This window comes from Equus przewalskii, chromosome 29 (genome assembly GCF_037783145.1).
Source record: "Equus przewalskii isolate Varuska chromosome 29, EquPr2, whole genome shotgun sequence".
Classification (NCBI taxonomy): domain Eukaryota; kingdom Metazoa; phylum Chordata; class Mammalia; order Perissodactyla; family Equidae; genus Equus; species Equus przewalskii.
Window position 1 is genome coordinate 22078418 of NC_091859.1, and position 23953 is coordinate 22102370.

At 39.5% G+C, this 23953-nt stretch overlaps 1 protein-coding gene across 12 annotated transcripts in view; it reads left to right on the forward strand.

The window, feature by feature from the left end:
* Positions 1 to 23953, forward strand: part of CFAP54 (cilia and flagella associated protein 54) — a 301390-nt gene that overhangs the window by 181370 nt on the left and 96067 nt on the right. For 11 of the 12 annotated variants that reach the window (XR_011534742.1, XM_008516610.2, XM_070600221.1 and 8 more), the window contains 6 exons: positions 1439 to 1561; positions 6392 to 6445; positions 10847 to 11054; positions 13153 to 13232; positions 14817 to 14986; positions 23075 to 23180. Coding sequence is in view for 11 of the 12 variants with exons in the window: in XM_008516610.2 (XP_008514832.2) it covers positions 1439 to 1561; positions 6392 to 6445; positions 10847 to 11054; positions 13153 to 13232; positions 14817 to 14986; positions 23075 to 23180 (741 nt within the window). In the remaining variant the exon portion in view is untranslated. The remainder of the gene's footprint in view (positions 1 to 1438; positions 1562 to 6391; positions 6446 to 10846; positions 11055 to 13152; positions 13233 to 14816; positions 14987 to 23074; positions 23181 to 23953) is intronic. The other variant, XM_070600222.1, reaches the window with a different exon arrangement.

A 23953-nucleotide genomic window follows, 5' to 3' on the forward strand; every position in this document is an offset into this window, starting at 1 on the left:
TGGACCCCAAGGTGTCTTAGGCCAGAGCCAAAGTTTGTAACTTAATAGACAACAGTTTTCTCTTCTCCATTAAAAATATTCTCTTGACCTTTTATGTTTTATTTTCATGTTATTGTCACATCCTATTTCCCCTAACTTGCCTTCTTTTTATTTCTTTAAATTCTATATACTCCTGAGATTCCTAAGATAGTGCTTAAAGGAAAAGAGGGAGTAAGATGGGTTTATGTGTTGAGGATAAATTGAATTCTCTTTTTCTACATTATGTATAATCTTCATCCAATATTGTATTTCATTCCCTGTTTCCACAATTTACCTTTCTCTATTCTCTACAAAGTCACTGATGTTCTCAAAAGGTAAGTCAGGTTAGGAGCCCACCCTCTTTAAACCTGTCCAATATCTTCTTATCACGCAGAATAAAATCCCAAGTCCCAACTCTGGTCAGCAGCCCCCCACTCGCTCCTAACCCTCTTCCCCTCTCTCCCGGACCTCTGGCCACACAGGCTGTTCCTTGAGCACACCAAGACCCCTAGATTGCTCCCACCGCCACAGGACCTTTGTACTCCAGGTCCACTTGGCAGGTTTTCACACATCTCTCTCCCTCACGTCATTCCCACATCTTCTCTTGAAGGCCTTCTCCCCACAGAAGTCCTTCCTGACACAGTTTTGAAAATGGCATTTTGTCAGTATGCTCTATCCCTTCTCACACTGTGAATATCTTTATGTATCACTAGATTTAGCTGAATATGAATGTAATCTCCAAGAGGTCTTGGTGCGTAAGAGGTGCTCAATAAACACGTTGAAAGAATGAATGAATTTGATCAGTACTTTTCTTTTCTTTCTATAATTTCCTGACTGAAAGTCCTGCTGGGTCGTATTCAAAATAAGCCATGTATGATGTATAGTTACCAACTGATTAATGTTGTTAACTATGTGTCTTTAAAATCAACAGTTAATTATGGATAAGCAAATGAATAGTTGTCTCTACGTCGATACGTTGTGGAGTTGATCTCCTGGTTTGTTTGACTTTTCTCAGATGTTAGAGAACATCAGTAGTGTTTTTGTTTTGTTTTTCTTTTAAATCATAGTTCACCATGGGAACAAAAGATAAATTCAATTATTTTTTTCAACTGTTCCATGCCTGTCATATGTTTGTGTTTGTCTCTGATGAAATAGGCCACATCTGCTAAGTGTCCATTGTTCTGAACAGTCGCCTGCTGCTGTTTAATAGCCTCTTGGTCCATCGCACATGTTAGCTGCCTTACACGCAAACACATGCATCCCCATCCACCCGTATTTACTAAACACTAATTTATATTGCTTTACCAGCATCAAGCAGAAATTTTGGATCTCAGAAAGTTGATGATTTTTCTCTAAAATTTTTATAAGTAAAAAAAATTGTTTAACTGAAAATCTCATTTTTTTTTTCTTTCCTTTAAAGATAGAAGTCCTCATAGATTTAGGATTCTTTTCTGAAGCCTTTCATGAGATAGCTCAGATTTTTCATGGAAAACACGTGCCTCCGTCAATTTCTGCTGGCAGCAAAGCTGCTGGAAAAATAAAGGTAAACCTGTTGATTTGATTTGATTCAAAGCCATTTCTTTAACTTTTGAAGGCTATGTTCCTGAAATCTAGGGAATACTTCTGCAGAAGTGCGTTTACAAGTCCCCAGTACTGCAGAACTCTTTGTTAAGCCTGGTTATAGCTAACGTCAGGCTTTTACAAGGTTTCATTTCATTTCCTTTGAACTGGAAGGGTGTCTTGGGGGGAGTGTGGTCTTGGGAGATTTCTACAGTGGAATTCTGGCTCTATGCTATAGTTATCATGCGAGTTCTCAGCAGAAACATTCATCAGCCACTACCTCTTAGACTTTTGGGTCTAATCTTATAATTTCGGGTTAATGTTCTTCATCAAAAGAGCCTCTCCTAATGTTTCATTTGGATTTTTTTTTTTTAAAGATTGGCACCTGGGCTAACAACTGTTGCCAATCTTCCTTTTTTTCCCAAAGATTGACACCTGGGCTAACAACTGTTGCCAATCTTTTTTTTTTCCCCTTGCTTTATCTCCCCAAACCCCCCCTGTACACAGTTGTATATCTTAGTTGCACGTCCTTCTAGTTGTGGGATGTGGGACGCCGCCTCAACGTGGCCTGACGAGCGGTGCCATGTCTGTGCCCAGGATCTGAACCCTGGGCCACCGCAGCAGAGCGCGCGAACTTAACCACTTGGCCACGGAGCCGGCCCCTCATTTGGATATTTTTGATTTATATACTTTATATAAGAGATAAGCATGTGTTGTGCAAATTTCTTCTGATTTCTATGAGGAGAGAATGTTCCTCTATTTGTCTAGTCTTTTGACTTTGGGAGATGGTTTTACCTGGCTTGCTTAATTTGTATTTGTACCTGGGATAATTGAAGCACTCTTGAAAATGAATACTGGCGTTTATATTTAAATCAGAGTGAGCTATTATTTTCTCTACTTTGGTTTTCCCGGCGATCTGGGAATCACTGGATGATCTGGCTTTAGGCTGATGCGTGGACCCTCGTGGGTCAACAATAAAGGAAATAAGAGGAGGTAACAAGTCAGTTTCCTGAGGGAGACCACATGTGTGAGGAGTAAGACTGACAGACACAGTACGTGCTGGAGAGATTCAAATTTGGAGGTCCTAAAAGAAGGTGGGGAATAGACTGAAAGTCTGGAAAATTACTTGCATAAGCTGACATTATATTTACACATAATACATTCATTACTTCAGTGTATTCCACTAAAATGTAGCTGCTTATTTCTTATAATGACTGATACAGCATTATAATTTATTGTAATAGTGTAAGTGTGAGGTTATCTACAGAAAATCCTAAGAGGGGCGTTCAGTAGGCAGTAGGATTCTGTGTGTGTATATATTTATATGTGCATACATCTGTAGCTATATGTATTTATCTATCTAGAGAGCAGTCGGTTGGTTTTTTTGTTCATTTTCTGTGGCATGAACTAATCTCCTTACCAGAGTTAAATTAGCATATTTTCTTGCTTGCTTCTCAGTCAACAACCTTTCCCTGTTATAAATGGTTTGCATTTTGTTACTAAAATTATACTTTAACTCATTTAAAAATATTTATTGAGTGCTTACTAAATATAGGCACTATTCCAGGCATGGGGATAGAACAGTAAAAAGATAAATGGGAAGCCGGTCCTGATGGCCTAGCTGTTAAAGTTTGCCGCATTCTGCTTCTGCAGCTCGGGTTCAGCTCCTGGGCGTGGAACCACATCACTCATCTATCTGTGGCCATGCTGTGGTGGCAGCTCACATAGAAGAACCAGAAGAACTTACAACTATACAAAACTATGTACTGGAGCTTTGGGGGGGGGGAGAAAGGAAGAAAAGAGGAGGAAGATTGGCAACAGATGTTAGCTTAGAGTGAATCTTCCCCTGCAAAAAAAAAAAAAAGATAAATGGAATTATTGCCTTCCTGGAGGTATGTTATTATTGGACAGTCCAGTGAGGAAGACAAACAATAACATATTAAGCATGCAAACATGTCAGGTGGTGATGCGCTATGAGGGGCAATCAAGCTGAGCTGAGGGGACAGAGAGTAACCAGAGCAGTGCATGGCTGTTTTGTTCAGGGTGGTTTGGGAAGTCTCTTTAATAAGGGAGTTTTGAGGGGGAAAGACTTGAGGGAACAACCTCCCAAATGAGGAAGTACAAGGGCAAAGGCCCTGAAGAGGATGCCTGCAAAATGTGGTTGAGGAAAACCAAGGAGGCCAAGTGAGGCTGGACTAGAGAGAAAGAGGGGGAGAAGAGGTGGGACCCAGGAGCCAGGTCGTGTAGGACCTCACAGGACTTGGTGAGGACTAGAGTTTACTAGTGAACTAAATGAGATGGGGAACTGTGTAGAGTTTTGAGCAGAGGAGTGATGGGATAGGAATTAAATTTCAAGGGACGACTTTGCTTACTCTTTGGTGAATAGACCATGGATGAGCACGGGTATAAATAGAGACACCAGGCAGAAGGCCTTTGCAAATAATCTCAGTGAGATGTGACAATGGTTGGGATAACAGTGGTGGAAGGAGTGAAGAGTGGTCAAGTTCTGGATATATTGCAAAGGTAGAGCTGACCACGATCATTTGCAGATACATCAACCATTTGCTGATGATGGTTCGGATGTGGGATATAAGAGAAAAGAATCAAGCATGACTACTTGAGTGTTCAGCATGAGCAACTGGTAGGAGGAAGTTTTCATTAACTGACATGGAAATACTGCTCTGGGCAGGGGTGGAACATGTTAAGTATGAGGTCCCTAGTAGACATATAGGTGGAGATGCAGCGTAGGTCACTGCAGAGAGTATATGATCTGGAACGGAGGGGAGAGCTTAGGGCTGCAGGTAAATTTAGGAGCATTAGCAAAGAGATGTAAAATGATGAAACTGGACGAAATCGACTGGTGACCGAGGGAGACAGAGAAAAGTAGAAGCCGGAGGACTGAACCTCAGGGTCATCTGCACTTAAAGTCCGGGAAGATGAGAAGGAAAGAGAAGCCAGTTGGGTAGAATGAGAAACAAAGAGAGAGTTTTCAATAGTCACTACTTTCACCAACAAACAAACAGTCTGAAACTAATTTTTACAGGTAAATTCCAAACTTCATTTTTATCAACTCGTTTTCATAAGACAAAAGTGTGGGTGAATTGTCTCCCAATGGATTGTAACTTCAAGTTTTGTATTCTCAAAGTTAATTTGCAGCTTTCCAGCTTCAATTGGGAATTTAAAAAGTGTAATTAAAGGAGGAAATGCATTCTGGGTTTATAATTAAAATAGGTGCCAATGTTATTAGGCTGCAGGCTAGTTATTTAAAGAAAGGATTAATGAATTAGATTTCAGTTATGAAAGAAGTAACTGAAAAAGTCTTATGGATGACTATTAGACGTTTCACAAGCTTTTGAAAACATTCTATTTTTCCAGTTAGGATTCTGCTCTCATCACCAAATCTAAAGTCCCATCAGCTCTCTTAGATTGTATCACCAAAGGTCTTCCACTGGATTCGGTTACTGACTTTTCAGTGTATTCTAGAAGATAAAGAATATCTTCAAGAAAGGAAATTTTTTTAACACTTTCCAGTACTTTCTTCCAATAAGAGCTATATGTGATGTCTTGGTTTAGGGGTCCCTCAAAAGCAGATCCTGAGATAAGGATTTGGGAGCAAGTAGTGTATTTTGGGAGGTGATTCCAGGAATAGAGGTGAGCGAGTGGGAAAATCAGATAGCGAAGGGAGGAGAACCATTCCAGAGAGCGTTAATGGGGTCACTGCCCTGGGAAACTTGGGCCCTCAGAGAGACTGGGTGGAATCATCTCTTGTCTCTCATTGGTTTGGGTTGCTCCCTGCACTTGCAGCGTCTCCTGAATGCTTTTGTGGCTACAGAATGCCTGCAAGCAGAGGTCCAGGTGCTTGAGGTAGGGTACCATCCGTATGTGAGTGACCTATCTATGGAAGCTGCTGGTGACCTCCAGGTGACTGAGGGGAAGTGTTGACTTCTACGGATGGGCGCCTTTTAAAAAGGCCTTCTGTACCCAGAGGGCTGCACCCTACACGGCAATACAACAATCTCCTGTGGCAAATAAACTGAATGTTTCTGAACGCAACGTTACATTTAGAGCCAAAGGTACTAACAGATAGTTCACAAAAAAGGGAAAGGAACCACAGAAGGAGTCTTTCTGAAGAGTAATACAATTTTACCTCAAACTGGCAAAGGTATGTTTAAGCACTAATACTCAATGCTGTGAAAAGTGCAGTAATCCTGGCATTTTCATACAACATGCATGTTGTATGAAAGTGTAATTGAGCCAGCCCCTTTACATTTTCTCAATATGTTCTTATCTTCTGACCCAGCAATTTTGCTTCCAGGAATTTATACAAAGGCCACACTCAGAGATACAGACAAAATAGTCAGCAATGTTATTTAAACTAGGAATGGAGGGGTGAGGGTGGGAAGTGGTCCTCTTAGATGTCTAACAATAGGAAAGAGGTTAAGTTACTATGCTACATTCATAGGATAGAACATTACTTCGCTATTTGACTGAGCTTTACAAATAACAATGGAGTGGAAAATAATTATGAATGTTTAGTAATGTTTAGTGAAAAGGAATACAAATCAAGATAGAAAATTTAAAAATACGTTGAAGAGAAGTCAGAGCAAAGACACCAAAATATTAATGTTGACAACCACAAAAGTTGATTTAAGTGTGATTTTTACTTTCTTCATACTCCTCTTTTCTGACTAGAGCATGTATTACTTTTACAGTAAAAGTGATATTTAAAATACTTTTAGGACACATTAACAGTTTCATTTAAAGGAATGCTCAGTACTCTCGTTTCTAATATTAATGTTTTGTATATTGACAGATGTCTCAATCATTCGACTCAGGAAAACCTCTTACTAGTAAAGAAAATATACTGGTAAGGATAGTAATATTTTATAAATGTTGGATATTTAATGTGGATAATTTTTGAGTCATTTCAGTCTATTGCGTAGATATAATCTTTGTTTTTGAAAATCTGCTATGTAACTTGTTCTCCTGTTTCTAATAATAGGGTTTTATCTTAAAGTGCTGAGGCCAGAAATAGGATTGGAGCCAAACCGATCTGGTTATCAGATTGGGCAAATATCAGTTATTGCACCTAAATTTTTCAATTACACATCTTCAGTTTGTTTATCTAGACATGTCAATTGTCTGACTTGGACATTTATTTTCACTACCTAGATGGTAACTTTGTAAGAAAAGGCTTTTGTATATTTTGCAATAGCCCACTTGTTCAATACTGCTTTTGCTTGTAGCCTTTTCCACAGTCTTGAGACTGTGACTCAGCCAATGCTTTGGAAGGTTTTCTTTTAATTTTTAAATATTTTTATTGAGATGTACTTGACATATAACATTGTGTAAGCTGAACGGGTACAAGTGTTGATTTGATACGTTTCTATGTTGCAATAATCTTACCACCGTAGCATTAGCTAGTGAAAGGTTTTCATATGACATTTTCATGAGCAACTCCTCTAACTTTCCCAATATTTTTTTACAAAGAGAGGACTAGGCTGCCCATCTCAGTCCGTTTGTTCTTGTCCAGAATTGAATGCTTGGGATTTAAGCTTTTGATCACCAAATGGCATTTGAATATCTTGAAATCATTTTTAAAATTCTTAGGAATGTCAGTAGTCTGTCCACTAGAAAGTGCTAGAGTGGAAGCCATGGTGCAACTGCTGTTGAAGGGAGTTACAGGTGGGTGAGGGGCTCATACAACCGGGTGACAGTTAATGCACACAGACGGACACACGTAGTTCTTATTTCTTAAAATGCTAGGGAGCAGCATTCTGTTTCATTAAGTAAGGCGTTTATTTTTATTAAATAATTTTGAGAGACATTTCCTCAAAATTGTTTTACTTTTGTCTTCCACAGTTTTGATAGGAATATATCCACCTTTCATTAAACGTAATCTTTTCTCTTGTTATTCATTTGATTCCAGAAACTTCACTTTTAATTGTGCTTCAGAGGATTCATTGTTTTTGCCTTAAAATTTGTTTTAATTTATAAGCAAGTTGCCTGAAATAAAAGAACTGGTATTAGGAAAATATAAACACGTATTCATATTTCATTTTAGCTTCCAAGATCTTGGGATGTTTAAGAAAATTTCTTTCTTTCCAATCATAAATGCCAGGGTCTTCTAAAAACACTTCTTTAAGGAGTGGTTTAGGCTACAGAAGGACTGCCTGATCATTTCTTTTTAAACAAAAAGACACTGACAGTATAATGGAAAACCAACTTCTATTAGCCAGTTAATTAAAACAGAGCTGTTGGTCTGCTTATGACTCTTCGGATTACACTTTATATTTCTGTATAGAGGGAGAGAAAGGAGTGTTAAACAGCATTACTAGTTAATCTTCTTTTGATCCTCAAGTGTTTGTGTGTAATTGTCAAGGCTCATTAAATCATTGTTTGTTGTGGGGAGAAAAGAGAAGGGGAAACTTTCTCCTCTACCCGATCCTCCCAACCGCTCTGCAATTTCTTCTCTGGGTGGGGAATGTCAGCCATCTTCTTGGCACAGCCGTTTGATACCAACACAGGCTCCATGCTGCTCTGTGTCTGGCTCTTCTGCATGGATCAATTTCCACCCTCCAGAAGAGGTTAAGAAAGGAGAATGAACAATAGCAACAGACCTCCCCACTGCCAACTTTGCCTCAAACTCTCCCACACAATGAGAGTTTGCTTTTTTAGTTCATCTAAGGCACATAGTTTCCTTCTTTTCTAGAATACATAGCCCCGCCATCTGCCTTTTATATTAACTCAACAAATATTTAATAAGAGCCTATCATGTGCAAGGCATTATTCTAGTGCTGTCAAATAAATACATCAGTCACTCAACGGTACACACAAATTCCAAGCCCTCAGGGGAGGCTAGTAATAAACAATATATATAAGTAAACATTATAAATAAGTAAATTATGCAGTATGTTAGAAGGTGTACCATGCTATGGGGAAAATAAATCCAGCAGCAGGTAAAGGGGATTGGGAGCATGGGGCTAAGTTGGGGCTCTCAATTTTAAGTCGTATGATCAGGTTAGTCTTCACTGAGGTGACATTTTTGAACAGACCTGAAGTAGGTAAAGGAGCAAGTCATATGCAATCTGGAAAAGGAAGAATCTGGGAAAAGGGTACAGTGAGTTCAAAGGCCCTAGGGCAGGATTGCTGAGCTTGGTGAGGGGCATCTTGGCCAGTGTGGCTAGAGCACTGAGAAGGATAAGAGAGCTGTAGGAGACAAGGTCAGAGAGGTAATAGGGGGCCAGTTTGAGAAGAACCTTATAGGGCCTTTGTAACTTAGGACTTAGGTCCTTACTCTGAACAAAATGGGGACCACTGGAGAGTTTAGAGCAGAGGTGGCCTGATCTACTCATGTTTTAAAGGGATCACTTTAGCTAATCTGTTGAGCCTGCTGTGTGCTGGGTACTGTTCCACTGCTATCAATCAGATACATCAGTCAATCAACAGTACAGACAAATTCCCAGCCCTCACAGAGCTTATCTCTATGTGTGTGTGTGTGTGTGGTTGGGGAAGCCTAGGAATACAGTTTTGTACATGTTGACTTTGAGATGTCTGTTAGACATCCCACTGGAGGAATTGAGTCAGAGGTTGATAATATGGGTCAAGTTCAGAAAAGAGATTGGAGCTAGAGAGAAAAACTTGGGATTTCATCAGTATTTAGATGAAATTAAAACCGTGAGACTGATTAAGATTGCTTAAGGAGAGAGAGTGGAGAGAGAAGAGCATGGAGTCCTGGGACACTCCAATATTAAGAGATTTGGGAGAAGAGGAGGAACCAACAAAGAAGACTGAAAAGGAGTGGCCAATGGGATTGGAAAAAACCAAGGCAAAGTGACGACTTGAAAGCCAAGGGAAGAAGCATTTTTAGAATAGGGAATGATGAATAGAGACAAATTTTGCTCATGAATCAAGTACCATAATTCATTGAGTCTTAAACATGCATTTCCCCCCCACATTTGACAGCTCTGCCATTAGAATGCATTTTACAGTTGAGGTCGTATAAAATACTAGTGGCATATAAAATAATTGTGTCTTAGATTAAAAGACACATGGCATGTAAGGACTGAGAATTGAACATTGGATTTAGCCCAGTGTAAGCCATCGGTGACCTTGACCAAAGAGTTTCAATGTAGGGATGGAGTGGGTTTAAAACCGAATGAGAGAATTTGGAATTTTGACAATTCTTTAGGGCATTGCTGTAAAGGGAAGTGAGAATTAGGGTGATAGCTGGAGAGGGAAGTCAGAGTATGGAGAGTTTTTGGTTTTTTGAGACAGAGGAGAAGATAGCATGGCTGTGTGCTGATGGGAATGTCTCTGTAGAAAGGGAACATTTATGCTGTAGGAGAGAATGGCTGAGTAGACCAGTGGGGACAGGATCCATGGCCTAAGTGGCAGGAAGGAAGGCAGAGTGGTGGGGCAGATGCTTGGGTATATGGAAGGGATGGAGCTGTGGGGTCTGTGGACACTACTTTGACTGCTTCAGTTTTCTCTGTTCAGTAGAGGAAGGAAGGTAATCAGCTGGGAGGAGGTTCGGGGAGGAAGGGTTAGAATTCAGAAACGAGAAGAGTGCAAAACGGTTGTCGAGGAGAGAAGGAAAGCGAATGGCCTGGGAACATGTAGGATGATGACCAGGCAGCACCGAGGTTTGGTCAGGAATTTAAAGTGGGACCACTTAGCAGGATTGCATGATTTTCTCCAGCCTTCTTCAACTGCCCCCAGAGGTTCAGATTGGATTTTACCAGGGCTAGGATTTTGCCGAGGAAGTGTGCACGCACGGAAGAGGGGTCGGGGAGCTGAGGGTGTGCACGAGGTAGAGTTCGAATGATTGAGCGTGCCGTTGAAGCTGGGTAGGGAGCTTGCTTGTCCACCCATTTCCCCCCGTGGCTGTCCTAGGAGCTCTCATTTACTCACGCTGAAGCAGAGCGGCTGGTGTGCTTGGGTAATGAGCTTTTGCAGTTTCTCTATTTTGATAAGGTTCCCCTCCCTGGCTCTCAGCACCAAGGTTGCTCTCATTATGCGGCATGGCTGGGCTCATGAGGCACAGGTCACAAATTGTCACACATTGGTGGGGAATGGCAGAAACACTGTGTAACTACTGGGATAGTTCTGACATTATGTGTCTCTCTCAATAGACCTTCTATTTACGGTACCTCATGTCCATCTCTGCATTCCTTTATCCAACACCAAATGGGAAATGCAAAAGGGGACTGAAGCTAATGATATCTCAAAACAATATTTTACTAATTTGCTTTTTTCATTATTTTAGGCACTTGATGAATTAATAAGTAAAGACTCGCCTGTAATTCTGCTTACAATTGGCCAACAACATCTCTTAAATAAGTTTTCTTTCGTTAAAGCATACTTTTTCATAAATGTGGCTGCAACAATAAATTGTGTCCCAGAAAATACAGTGAAAACAGTCCACCACAGCCTTGTTTCTCAGAGGAGTAGAGCAAACCTCACAACCTTGAAAGGTAATCTTTTATTTGTTGCTTGCTTCTCTTTTTCCTGCCTTTCCCTAACTATTTGGCACTCCACTCCCAATAATCTATATGAACAAACTAGTACATATTCTTCCGTATTTTTCTCTGAGCTCACCTAATGACACACATATGTGCTTATGTCTAGGTATGTTCATATCCATATCCATCCATGTATAGCCATATTCATACACTTTTTCATATACATACGTACAAAATAGGATTTGTCATGTGTTTACAAAATGGTATATTTTACATTTTCCTGCATCTTGCATTTCTCATGCAGAAAAACCTCACTGAAACCACTCTGAGTCAACTGCTTCGCTTTGGTCCACTGTACTGGCTGTGTAGTCATCTACACTGTGAATATCCCATGGTTTATTTAACCATTCCTCAACTGACATGCAGTTACTTTGTTTCAAGCAAACAGTGCTGAAGCGCTACATATCCTTATAATATAGTATATACTTCTATAGGATAAGATACCCGTGGATGGGATTTATGGGTCATGGTATATATGGATTTTTCAAATGTATTAGATGTTGCCTTAAAAATAGTTGTTTTTCACCATTAAGTATGATGTTAACTGTGGGTTTCTCATAGATGTCCTTTATCAGGTAGAGGAATTTCTCTTCTGTTCTTAGTTTGTTGAGTGATTTTATCACGAAAAGGTGTTGGATTTTATTAAATGCCTTTTCTGCATCTATTAAGATGATTATATGGCTTTTGTTTTTTATTCTATTGATATAATGCATTACATTAGTTGATTTTTGAGTGTTTAACCAACCTTGCTTTCTTGGGATAAATTCCCAAGGCCATGGTGTATAATTCTTTTTGTACGTTGATATATCCTGTCAGTATTTTGTTTAGGATTTTTGCATCTATATTCATAAGAGCTGTTGGTGTGTAGTTTTCTTTTCTTGTGCTGTCTTTGTCTAGTTTTGGTATCAGAGTAATCTTGGGCCCTGTCATAAAAGGTAAGTTTTATTGTTATTCAGGTATGATGAGGCCAGCAAATCAGGAGATGACTGCCGTTGGAAACATAGTTTGTTATTTCCTCCCAAGAGGAGGGGCATGCCACGACATGGGAGGGCCATACAGGGCAGGGTCACGCAGGAGGCTGGGGGAGCATTGAGGAAAACGTGGGTCAAACTCTTCCTCGGGTCTCTCGCCTTCTGATACTCATCCCAGGGTGCTCCATACCCATCTCCAGGCATTCATTTTCTATCTGTGTCTCTCTCACTTTCCTCCTTAGCGGAGAAGACCCAGTCCCAGATCTGGGACTTTCCCAATGCTCAAGCCCTCTCTCATCCTCAGCTGACCCCTAGCTCCAGAGCCTCCTAATTTAGGAGAAGAGCCAGCCAGGTTGGAGTTGGAAAAAGAGAGGGAGTCAGGTGTGCTCAGTCCCATGTTATTCTAGACTCCCTCTTCCCACTGACAGTCTCTTTGGGTGGGTAATTTTGGCAGTAATTTCCAGTCAAATGATGATGAGTAGTTTTTCTCTCTCCTCTGTAGTCTAGAAGCCATGTTTACTAAAGCAGAAAAAGTCTGTGATCTGAGTTCTCTCACTTCTCCTCGGCTCAGAATAAGCGCTGGCCTCAGATGGTGGGTGGGTATGCTGAGAGATTTGAGGATTGTGCTGTTCCCATGGTCTCACTCTCTGCTCTTAAGTGTGAGGGGCTTGTGCAAATCAGCAGAACTGTGGCTTCCAAGGAGATCTTATTGAAATATTATAAGCATCTGGAAGACCTAAAATACTGTGAGGACCTTAAGGGGTCCTTGGATCCCAAGGGAGGAGCTACTACTTTATATCAGTAGCTGATAACTTAGAAACATTGAAAAGCATCACTGAGCATCCATAAGATCTTTTCAGAATGGTCTGATTTGTTGTAAGCATCAGCCGCAGTCTTCTAATGTGTGATATTTAGGGACCATTCCATAAAGCAATATGCTTCTAATTAACGTTGTGGTTGTTTTTTTAACATTAAATTTAAGGATGGTTTCCCAACTAATGACGAGTTTTATAAAATAGAATTAATATTTAAACTAATCACAGATATCCTTGGTTTTTCCAAAATTTTTTATCTTATAGATCTATGTTTAAAGGAGGAAGTAAACTCAGTTTATCAGCTTCCAAAAATGAAAGATGACTTAACCCTTAGCACACTAAAGGTAAATTTGAGAATTTTTTCAATTTGTAGCATATCAGTTACCAAAATGCCCACTTTTAGGCCCTGGACAGGCCCACTGTCAGGGTTTGCTTTCTCTTGGGAGACCAGGTATGTTTTCTTGCGTAAGCATGGGGTGGGGCAGAGATGAAGTCTACTCCCCATGAGAAAAGTGGAGGCCCAGAGGGTCCGACTTTGACTATACAACCCGATGAAGGCACTGTGGAAAATATGATTCATTACTTGATGGGATTTGAGTATTCATGCCCTGTTTCACATTTCCTAATAATAACAGCGATCACAATAGCAAGAACAGCAGCCACCACTTCTTCAGTGCTTACTACATGATGGGCACTTTGCATAATTATTTAGTTTTCACAACTCTATGATGTTGGTATTAATCTTTTTGGAACTAGGTTGTGCTGAACCGTGAGTAAATTGAGGCTTAGACAGTAAGAAATTCACTAAGGCCATACAACTAATAAACTATGGATTATGTTCTCAACCATTATACTAAATTACCCTAGCACTTATATAATATTTACTGCTCTGTACAAACAAGTTTTTAGAGACCTGTACTTTGATATATAGGTTGGTCCTTTTCTCTTTTGCCATGTTAAGTTGCTATTTACTGTTGCCCATCTTCTGTAAAATCTTATTATCTTCACATTACCATTTGAGTGACCATAGTTTATTTTGAAATACAGTAGATTCTCATTGTTCACAGATTCAATATTTGCTAATTTGGCTACCTGCTAAAATTAATTTGTCACCTCAAAATCAATACTCGTGGCTCTTTTGTGGTTATTTGCAGAGCATGGAAAAATATGAGTTATGCAACACGCACGTTCCCGACTGTTGAACCAGGCAATGTTCTTTTTTGTTTCCACTTTCATACCATAAGCAAGTATCCCTTTCATGGTCTATTTATTGCCACTTTTTTTTTTTTTTTTGCATTTTTGTGCTTTTCTTTTGGTGGTGATTTCACTATTTGAAATGGTCCCTACGTGTAGGGCTGTGTGCTGTTTAGTGCTCCTAAGTGCAAGAAGGCTGTGATGTGCCTTATGGAGAAAATGTGTGTTAAATAAGCTTCAGGCAGGCATGTATAATAGAGCCATGGGCTGTGAGTTCAAGGTTAATGAGTCTACTATATATTAAATGATGTGTCTTTAAATATAAACACACATTAAACAAGGTTATGTATTGATTGGTTGACAAAAGTATTGTGACCAGAGGCTCGCAGAAATCTATCCTTGTGTTTCCACTAGGAACAATGGCTCAGGATTTGCTAATTCAGTGTTTGCAGCAACTTTGTAGAATGTAACTATTGTGAATAATGAGCATCGCCTGTGTGTACAATAAAAAGTAACCGTTGTACAGGCTTATTCTGGCCATTACTTTCCTTTCCATTCTTTGTTCTCTTTTTCTGTTCGATGAGCTCTTTTCTCTAATGTTTATATTCAAATTTCCTTTTTGGTCTTCCATTTATTGTTACTTTTCAGTACATGAAAAATATTCGATGAATAAGAAGGAGACATTATTTGTATTATTTCTGAACTTACGTGATTGTGTGGTGTTCTTCCTTTAGTCAGTTCTACTGATGGAAGCTGAAGACCAGCTAAACCTCCTTGTGTCAGAGATGGAGCATCCAGGCCACAAGAACCTCGCTCAGTGTTCTGTTGGCGAGCTGGAGATTGTGGTGGAGGCCAGGCTTCAGCTCGCGGCAATTGCCCTGCAGAGACACTGGGCGGCATACAGGTAAGTCTCTTCATGCACAGAATAGAGTTTCTTCCTCACCCTAATTTGTCAGAGGGAAAGGGTTTGAAAGCAAGGAGATCCATTGGGAAGCTATTCTAATAAGGAGAAAGATGTTAGTAGTTCTGACCAGGGTGGTAGCACTGGAGGGAGTGATAAGTAATTGGATGCTGGGTATATTTTGAAGGTAGAGCCATTAGAATTTGCTGATGCATTGGATGTAGAGTTGTGAGAAAAAGAGAGGACTTAAAAGAGAAGTTGTCACTAACCAAAATGGGAAGGACTGTGGAGTGCAGCTCATTTAGGGGAAAGAGCAGGAGTGAAATTTTGGACATGTTTAGATTGAGATGTCCCTTTGATGTACAATTGAAGATGTCGAATATTTTTGGAATCTTTGGAGTATGGACAGTATTTAGAGCCTTTTTGCTGAATGAGCTTCATAAGGAAATGTGAGTAGATGGAAGAAAGAAAAGGTCCAAGGACTGAGCCTGGGCTTGGTACTCTAACTTTACGAGACTGGGGAGTAAATGAGGAACCAGCAAAGGAGATTGAAGAGAAGTAGCCAGCAAATAGAAGAAAATCAAGAGATTATGGAATCCTGAAAGCCAAGTGAAAAAAGTGAATCAAGGAGAATGGAATGATCAACTGCGCCAAAAGCTCCTAATAGATTAAGATGAGGACAGAGAGTTGACCATTGGATTTAGCAGTGTGGAGGCCATTGGTAACCTAGACAGAGTAATTTTAGATGGTGGTGGAGGAAAGAGTGGTTTGATGAGAGAATGGGAAGGGGGAAATTAGAGCCCACGTGTAAAGATGATTCTTTTGAGGAGTTTTGCTGTACAGGAGGGTAGAGATATAGGATGACAGCAGTTGGTAGAAGTAGGGTCAAGACAAGTTTTCTTGAGATGGGAGAGAGAATACATTGTATGCTAGTGAAAATGACCCAGGAGAGAGGGAAAATTTGGTGCTATGATGTAATTGGTACATGGTACAGCAGGATCCCAGTTCAGTCTGCTCTGTTTCTCTAACATAGAATAAAATTATCCCTAGTTTGGGATTCCAGAATGGTCTCTGAGGTCAAGGAAACCTGCTGCCTGCCCAAAGTATAGATGGAAAAAGGATAACCCAAGAGAAGTCCGTTCCTCAGATCTACACCCTTAACGATTGTGGGGTCTGAATTAGCACTGCCAATGAAATGCAGAAACCCTGAGAAATTAACCTTAAAACTGGTCCTGACATCATAGAGATGGAGCAGATGCAGAACCAGGACTGGCTCATAGACATTAACCTAGGTGGTGCAGGACTCCCATGGAAAATAACTCCCACTAAAGATACCACGCAGTCAAATATCATAAACCAAATGAGGAAACAGCCATAAAAGAGTTAGCAGACGCAATAAATAGCAGTCTTCACAGCCCAAGAAAGAAACCCTTCAAAGATAGGAAGGGTGGAAGAGAATCTGTAAAGCACGGGTGAACAACATAAAAAAGAAACAGTTGGATTTGGAAAAGAACCACATAAAAATCTAGAAATGAAAAATATAGTCACTGAATATAAAGAAGAAATGATCAAATTAAATGAAAAAACAATTGTTCGATCTTTTCCTCTCCTTAACTTTCTCCTTTATACTGAAATTCCGTGCATTCAACGCCGTGCCTTAGTTTCCGAATTTGGAAGGGGAGTTGAATTTCAGGCTGTCGTTCTCTCTAACCAAGAGACACTAATCTGTAGCTTTCGTGAAGGGGAGAGCAGTTCAGCAGAAATCCTGCTTTGCTTTGATTGGAAACATACAATCATCTCATCAGGGTGAGCCTTGACTGAAGGTCATTCCATGATTAACCACATCTAAATCTGATTTTATGCTAGAGACAGTGTTGGTTTTTGGAAATTTAAAATTTTTGTGGTTTCCAAGTAGTGATGAAAATTCATAAAGTCTGTTTGGAGCAGTGATTCTCAGTGTGGTCTGCAGCTCTCTAGGGATGTCCCCGAGACACTTTCAGGGGGTCTGTAAGGTCAGAACTATTTGTATAATGAAACTAAGATGTCATTTACCTTCTTCCTGGTTTTGTTATTTGCACTGATGCTGCAAAAGCAACAGTGGTAAAATTCCTGGCATCTCACCATGGATCAAAGCAGGGCCACGAAAGCATGCTAGAGGTCACTACATTCTTCACTGCAGCACACTTGCAATTAAAAAAACAAAAGCCAGTTTCACTTAATGCATTTGATGAAGCAGTAGGATCTGTTACATTTATGTCTTTACTCTTTTTTTTTCCTTGTGAGGAAGATTGGCCCTGAGCTAACATCTGTTGCTAATCTTCCTCCTTTTGCTTGAGGAAGGTTGTCACTGAGCTAACATCTGTGACAATCTTCCTTTGTTTTATGTGGGATGCTGCCACACCATGACTTGATGAGCTGTGCTAGGTTGGTGCCTAGGATTCAGACCTGTGAATCCTGGGCCACTGAAGTGGAGTGTGCGGACTCAACCACTATGCCACTGGGCTGGCTCCTATAAGTCCCTATTCTTGAATATATTTTTAATGTTCTGTGGGAATATTAAATGAGAAATACACCTAAAACACTTCTGCTACATATCAAAGTCTGGAGGTTGTCTCGAGGAAGAACACGTATATGATTGAACTGAGGGCTGAATGAGCTATTTTTTTCACGGAACACCATTTTTATTTGGAAAAAAACAAAACCAAAACCGAACTAACAAACTATGGTTATTCAGACTTGAGTATTTGACAGGAATTTTATTGAAAATGAGCAAAATGAACATGCCACTTTTAGGCAAAAAACTAATAGTATTTGTTGCCAATGATAAAATCTAAACTTTCTTAGGAAAATTAGAATTTTGGAAAATTTGTATTTGCAACCATGAGCTTGACAGTTTTCTAATGCTTAGATTGTTCTGATGAGATTGGTGATAATATTAACAAGCATCATTTAAAAAAAATTGTCTAATGAAATATTTCAACATTAAGGGGATTCACATAACTCAGGGGGCTAATATTTTCCAAATGACCAGTGGATGATGTTCCAGAATCCTGGGTAACAAGAGAGACCAATAGGTTTTAATGTAAAAGAGTAGGAAAAGTTCATCAGTGTATGATATTTGATTTTCTACATTGCAAGAAACTTTTAAGAAAATATCACTTGTCACATTTTCATGTAGTATCAAAGAAGAAGGGTCAGCCCACCAACCCTGGTTATCTAGTAGTAAAGATTCAGAAGTTGGAACGGACTGACAGCTCTAACAAATAAATCAAGGAAGAATATTCACAATTATCTGAAGAGGCCACTAAACTACTCCTCCCATTCCCGACAAGTATCCGTGTGAGGCCTAGCCTTCTTCATACACTTCAACCAAAACAATATGTCCCGACTGAGGGAATGCAGAAGCAGATAGGAAAATCTTCTATGAAGTAGATTTTCTCATAAGCCAGATGTTAAAGAGATTTGCAAAAATGCAAAAACAATGGTGTTCTTCTCATGCCGTTTCAATTTTTTTGTTTCTTTTGGAAAATATAGTTGTTTTTCATAAAAATACATTATTGACATTAACATGTAATGAATTTGTTTTTGTTTTAAAATGAATTAATAAATATTAAGTTAAAAAATTTCTCAGCTTAAGTTTTAATATGGTAATTAGAGACCCACTGGTTTAGAGTATTGTCGCATATACAGCTGTATTTAGGACTACGGTGGTAGTTGACTGACGGTAAAATAGGCTTATCATAATAATATACCATTTGCCCCATTGAAGTTTGAAAAGAGAAGGAACTGTTACTAGATGATTTCCTCTAGAAAACATATGATTTGAATATATATAAATATAGTTAGAATATATAAATTTAGAGTGTATAAAAATATGGTTAGAATATATTAGAATTTATGTATTTCGTTTTAGAAACTAAAATATATATTTAAAATATTTTTATATATATTTATATTCTCTTTCTCTGTACATATGTGTATAAATATATATACAGAAAATGTAGAACTACATGATTTCCTATAGAAGAATATAGAACTCTTTTCTCCAAACCGTAACCCAGAGAGCAACCGCAGCCCTAGAAAATATTTGTCATTTACCCTCATTCTTTCCCCAGCTCTCTACACCCTTTTGGTATGGAAGATATGACTGACTTTTTTTTTTAGGGAGGAAGAAGGAAACAAGAAACTAAAAATTACAAAATGGCCACAGAAAGGAGTGTCATAATAGAACTTTAATTTGAAGACCAGATAGACATATGCAAATAACGTGCCAGTATCCTGGAATTGCTCCCGTTTTAAATACAGGAGCCCGGCCCTTGGGACAAAACCCGCAAAAACTTTGATGTTATTGCCTTTTTGCAGCAGAGTTGTCATTTAGGGAAGCCTGCTGTCAGGATGAATGAGTTTTTCCTACGTGAACTTTACCCCCCACGAGCTTCTGTTTGGATGCTGCTGAGAGTGTTGGCCAGTCCCTTTCCCAGATGACGGTTAGCTTGACATTTCCTGATACTTCTAATAAAATTATGTGTCAAGGAAATTGAAAGGCACATTCCCTAGGGTGACAGGTAGAGTGAGCCGCACAGATTTTACGAGAACACACTGACCATTTTGTCGTGAATGTTAATAAGAAATAAATGAGATCAAAGGTATTCAAACTGTATTTCTACTTCTTTTAGGGCTGCCTCTCTCTTTCAAAATCCTGTCTTTTTTTTTCTTAAATAAGTGTTCCTTTCTGTTCTCCTTTCTATTTAATTTATTGTCGAAATGGGATAACATTTGAGCCTTTTAATTTTGTGTCAGAATGAAACTTCCTTCCTTGGGGATTTTAGACTGCTTAGAGTGGGTAAGCCTCCTACACTGTCTGTCTCTCGAGCAGAGTGGAGAAACTAGAAATTTTGCACTGGCAACTAAGCAGTAGCAGGTGGATTAGGACAAGCTAGTATGTTTATATTTTACTCACTAAGTTTTGGGATTAGCAAGATTTCAAACCTCATACCTCATTTCTCTTGGCGTCACAATTAGGGCTTCAAAATCAAAAGGGTGGGATGGGCGTTGCTTTCTTCTTCCGAGGTCCTCTAGTAGCCATCCTGTGCTGGCCTCCGAAGCCAGTCAGTAAACAAGGGGCCTTAGAAACGTGTGTGTGTCCTCCAGGAGGAAGCGTGTGGGGAGAGGGAATTCCGTACCTGTACACATACTGAATCAGCGTTACGTTCTTTGTTGTTGTTTTCTTGCTTTGTTTAGTTTTATTTTAAATAAAAATCAGTAAGCGTCTATGATCACAAACAAGACCTTAGAAAATATTCTACAAATATTTAAACCATTTTAATGAGTTAGTAGAATCTTGGGAGTTTAAAATTCAATAATTGCACAAAGGTTTTGATGCTGGTTAACAACTCAGAAAAAAAATCTATTTTATCCCCCCATATCCCCTGGCCTCCTCAGTACACTAGTGATAATAACAGCTAGCATGCATTGGGTGCGTCTGTTTGCCAAGTACTCCTGTTTGGTCAGCATGCCCCACTCTCACTAGAATGCCAGCTGCTTTGAGGGCAGGGACTGTATCCATAGCCCCTAGATTTGTTCCTGGCCCATAGTAGGTGCTTAATACATATGTTTGAACAAATGAGAGTAAATCTCTCATTTAATCCTTATAATTCCATTTCATGAATTCTGCTAGGTTGAATTCGAGGCAAAAGGTATAACACCAGACAAAGAGGGCCTTCTATGCTGATAAAAGGTGCAGTCGACAATAGCAATATAACAATCATAACTAGGGCACCGAGTAACACTGTGCCAATCTAAACAAAACCACGCTTGGTAGAACTGTGCAAAGACAGCAGCCTTGTTATGGCACAGAGGTTGAGAGTGCAGGCTGGGGGCCAGCTGCCTGAGTTCTGATCCTGGCTCCTCTTCCGAGCTGTGCCACCTTAGGCAAGTCTTTAACATTTCTGTGTCTCCATTTCCTAATCTGTAAAATAGGGATGATAATATTATCTACCTTGTAGGTTTGTGGTGAAGATTAAGGGAATTAATTCACAGAAAGCACTTAACACAACACCTGACAGCTGATAAAGACTCAGTAAATACTAGTTATCATCATTTTTTTAAACAAGGATTGTGGGGGAAAAAAAGAAAAAGTAGGAAGTGAAAAGAGGCTTTAAATATGTAATTAAAAGTTATTAAAAGTTATTAAAATATGTAATTAAAAGTTGAGCATATGAACATACTCTAGAGCCTCTGGAGACTCCATCTTCTTACAAACATCCATGGACATGCATGGACCTCGTCATAAACTAGGCCTGAAACCTCAGTAACTGGTGCAAAGAAGGAGGTGTACTGACCATGGTCCAGGGATGCGGGAGGCCTCTGGAATGTGTGTAGGGGGAAGTGATGTGATCTGATTTACATCTTGATGAGAGATCACTGCGGCTGCTGTGTGGAGACTAGGAATGCGGGACAAGAGCCATGGCGGGGTGGTTGGTCAGCAAGCTCCCACAGTCATCCAGCCTGGAGATGACAGTGGCTTGGATGAAGGCATTAGCAGTGGAGGACATGAGGAGGTGAAGAGCTGCTGGCTGGTATCCATATTTTGAAGGTGAAGAACTGGTTGATTGAACATAGAGTGTGAGCCAAGGGGAAGCAATGGTGATACTGGGCTCTCTGTCAAGGCTAGAGAACAGGGAAGAAGAGCAGGTTTGGTGGAGGAGGTGGAAGCAAGGGGATCTGCTTTGAACCTATTTGAGCAGTTTCCTAGGGCTGCCTTAACAAAGTCCCCCAAACTGGGTGGCTTCAAATGACAGAATTTTCTCTCATAGTTCTGGAGGCTAGCAGTCCAAACTCAAGGGGTCAGCAGGGCCGTGCTCTCTCTGACAGCTGTAGGCGAGGGTCCTTCCTTTCCTCTTCTAGCTTCTGGTGTTTGCTGGTCATCTTCGGTGTTTCTTGGCTTGAAGGTGAATCACTCCAGTCCCATGGCTGTCTTCTCCCTGTGTGTCTTCACAGCATCTTCCCTTTGTGCCTATCTGTCTCTCTATCCAAATTTCCCCTTTTTATAGGGACACCAGTGATATTGGATTAGCGTCCACCCTAGTGACCTTATATAACTTGCTTATCTCTGTAAAGACTCTTGCCAAATAAGGTCACACGCTGAGGTACTGAGAGTTAGGACTTCAACGTACCTTTTTTAAGGGGGGGACACAATTCAACCCATAACACCTGTTAAGTGTGATTGTCTGTTAACTAGTCAAGTGGAGATATCAAATGGGGAATTAGATAGATGGCTATATGGTCCATTTGGCTTTCACCCAATCTTTCTGAGTTATAAAAAACACTACAATGAGCGTCTTCAGGTATGCAGATTGTTCTGTATTTTGAATTTTGTTTTGGAAAAGATTTTCAAAAGAAGAAGCCTCTTGATATATTTTATTAAAATATTTTGAAAAAGTGTGACATCAGTTATAAATTTAACATTCTACAGAGGAAGGAGGATGTGATAGTTTGAAATGCACAAAAATTTACGTATGGAGCAACAGGAAGTAAGGAGAATTCCTATCTCCTGGCTTCTATTTTCTTAATTTAGTCCATTTCCCTTCTAGCACTGCTAGACACTGATTAAGCAATAATTTAGCTGAAGAGTTTCCATGTGTATAGTGTTAAGTAACACAGTTCTATAAGCTCAAAAGCTGGAGAACCACATTCTGATGTATACAAAATACATATGTGCTCGTTTTATTAATGAGATTGTCAGTAAATTTTGTTTTAGATCTTGGAAACATTCATTCATTTATTCACTCATCTTCATTTAAAAATGTGTTTTAGCTTCTGTCATGTCCCAGCCACTAGATGCTGGGTTTTAAGAAGGAATAAGACAAATCAGCTGAGACAAATTGTAGAGCAATTTACAAGCAATTAAATAGTGTGATAAGTACAACCCTGTGGTTAAAACCAGGGGGCTATTAGGGCACGTAGAAGGGGCACCCAACAGTTTCGAGGGGGGGTGGGGTGTGGGGAGGTTATGTGGAGGAAGAGACAGGAAATAACCTACAAATGCCACAGTGTAACCTAATAACGTTTAAAATATATTCTCTATTTTAGTGCGGCAATGGTATTTTCCACACTTAAACTCCTCCAGGATTCAAAACTTTTTAAAAAGAAGGTAGTCCAAGATGACACAGAGACTTCTGTCTCTCCAGGAGCTTCTGTATGTATGAATTTAATGCTTCTGCTTTCAATACTTATTATGATAACTATGGGCAGGCTGGGAAATTGTCTAGTTAATTATTTGGGTGAAACAAAGGGTAAAGTAGAAAAAGCGTTGAGTTCAGGGTAAAAAGATCTGTATTTAAGCCCTGTTGATGCCATTTATTAACTGGTGTACCTTGAGCAAGTCCCTTAAACTTTTTTTTTTAATTATGTAAACTCATTTGTGAACTGATGGAATTGGATGTAATAACCACTCAAGTCCCACGAGAGGTATCATTCTAGTATCCTAGATCTGATTTCACTAGCAAATGAAGTTGTTTCGCAAGCCTTGCTCTTCATTTCCCTTTTGAATTTATTACTTCTTCAGCATTACCAGTATGGCACCTCTTGTGCTGTTTCCCACTTTGAATTTCTCATAGTTAGATTCTTCCACCTTTGAGCTCTCAAATCTATTTGACAACTGGTATCGCACATTCTTTGAAATTTTATTGGACTTTGATAAGACCAAGTAATTTAATAATATAGGATTGTTTGGGATTAAAATATAAAGTTTCAAATCACATAGAATCCTTGTTCTTATTTTAAGCTTTACTATTAAAATCGCTAATATCTAGTGTCATTACAAAAAGCAAAACTAATTGTCCTAAGTAGAGACTTATTTTGTACTATATTAAAAGCAATAAAAAAGCTAAAAAGCAATCTAATTCTAAAAATTGTTTCAGAGCAGCAGTAGTTTCCAGTTGGGGGCTGTTTTGCCTCCCAGGGGACACT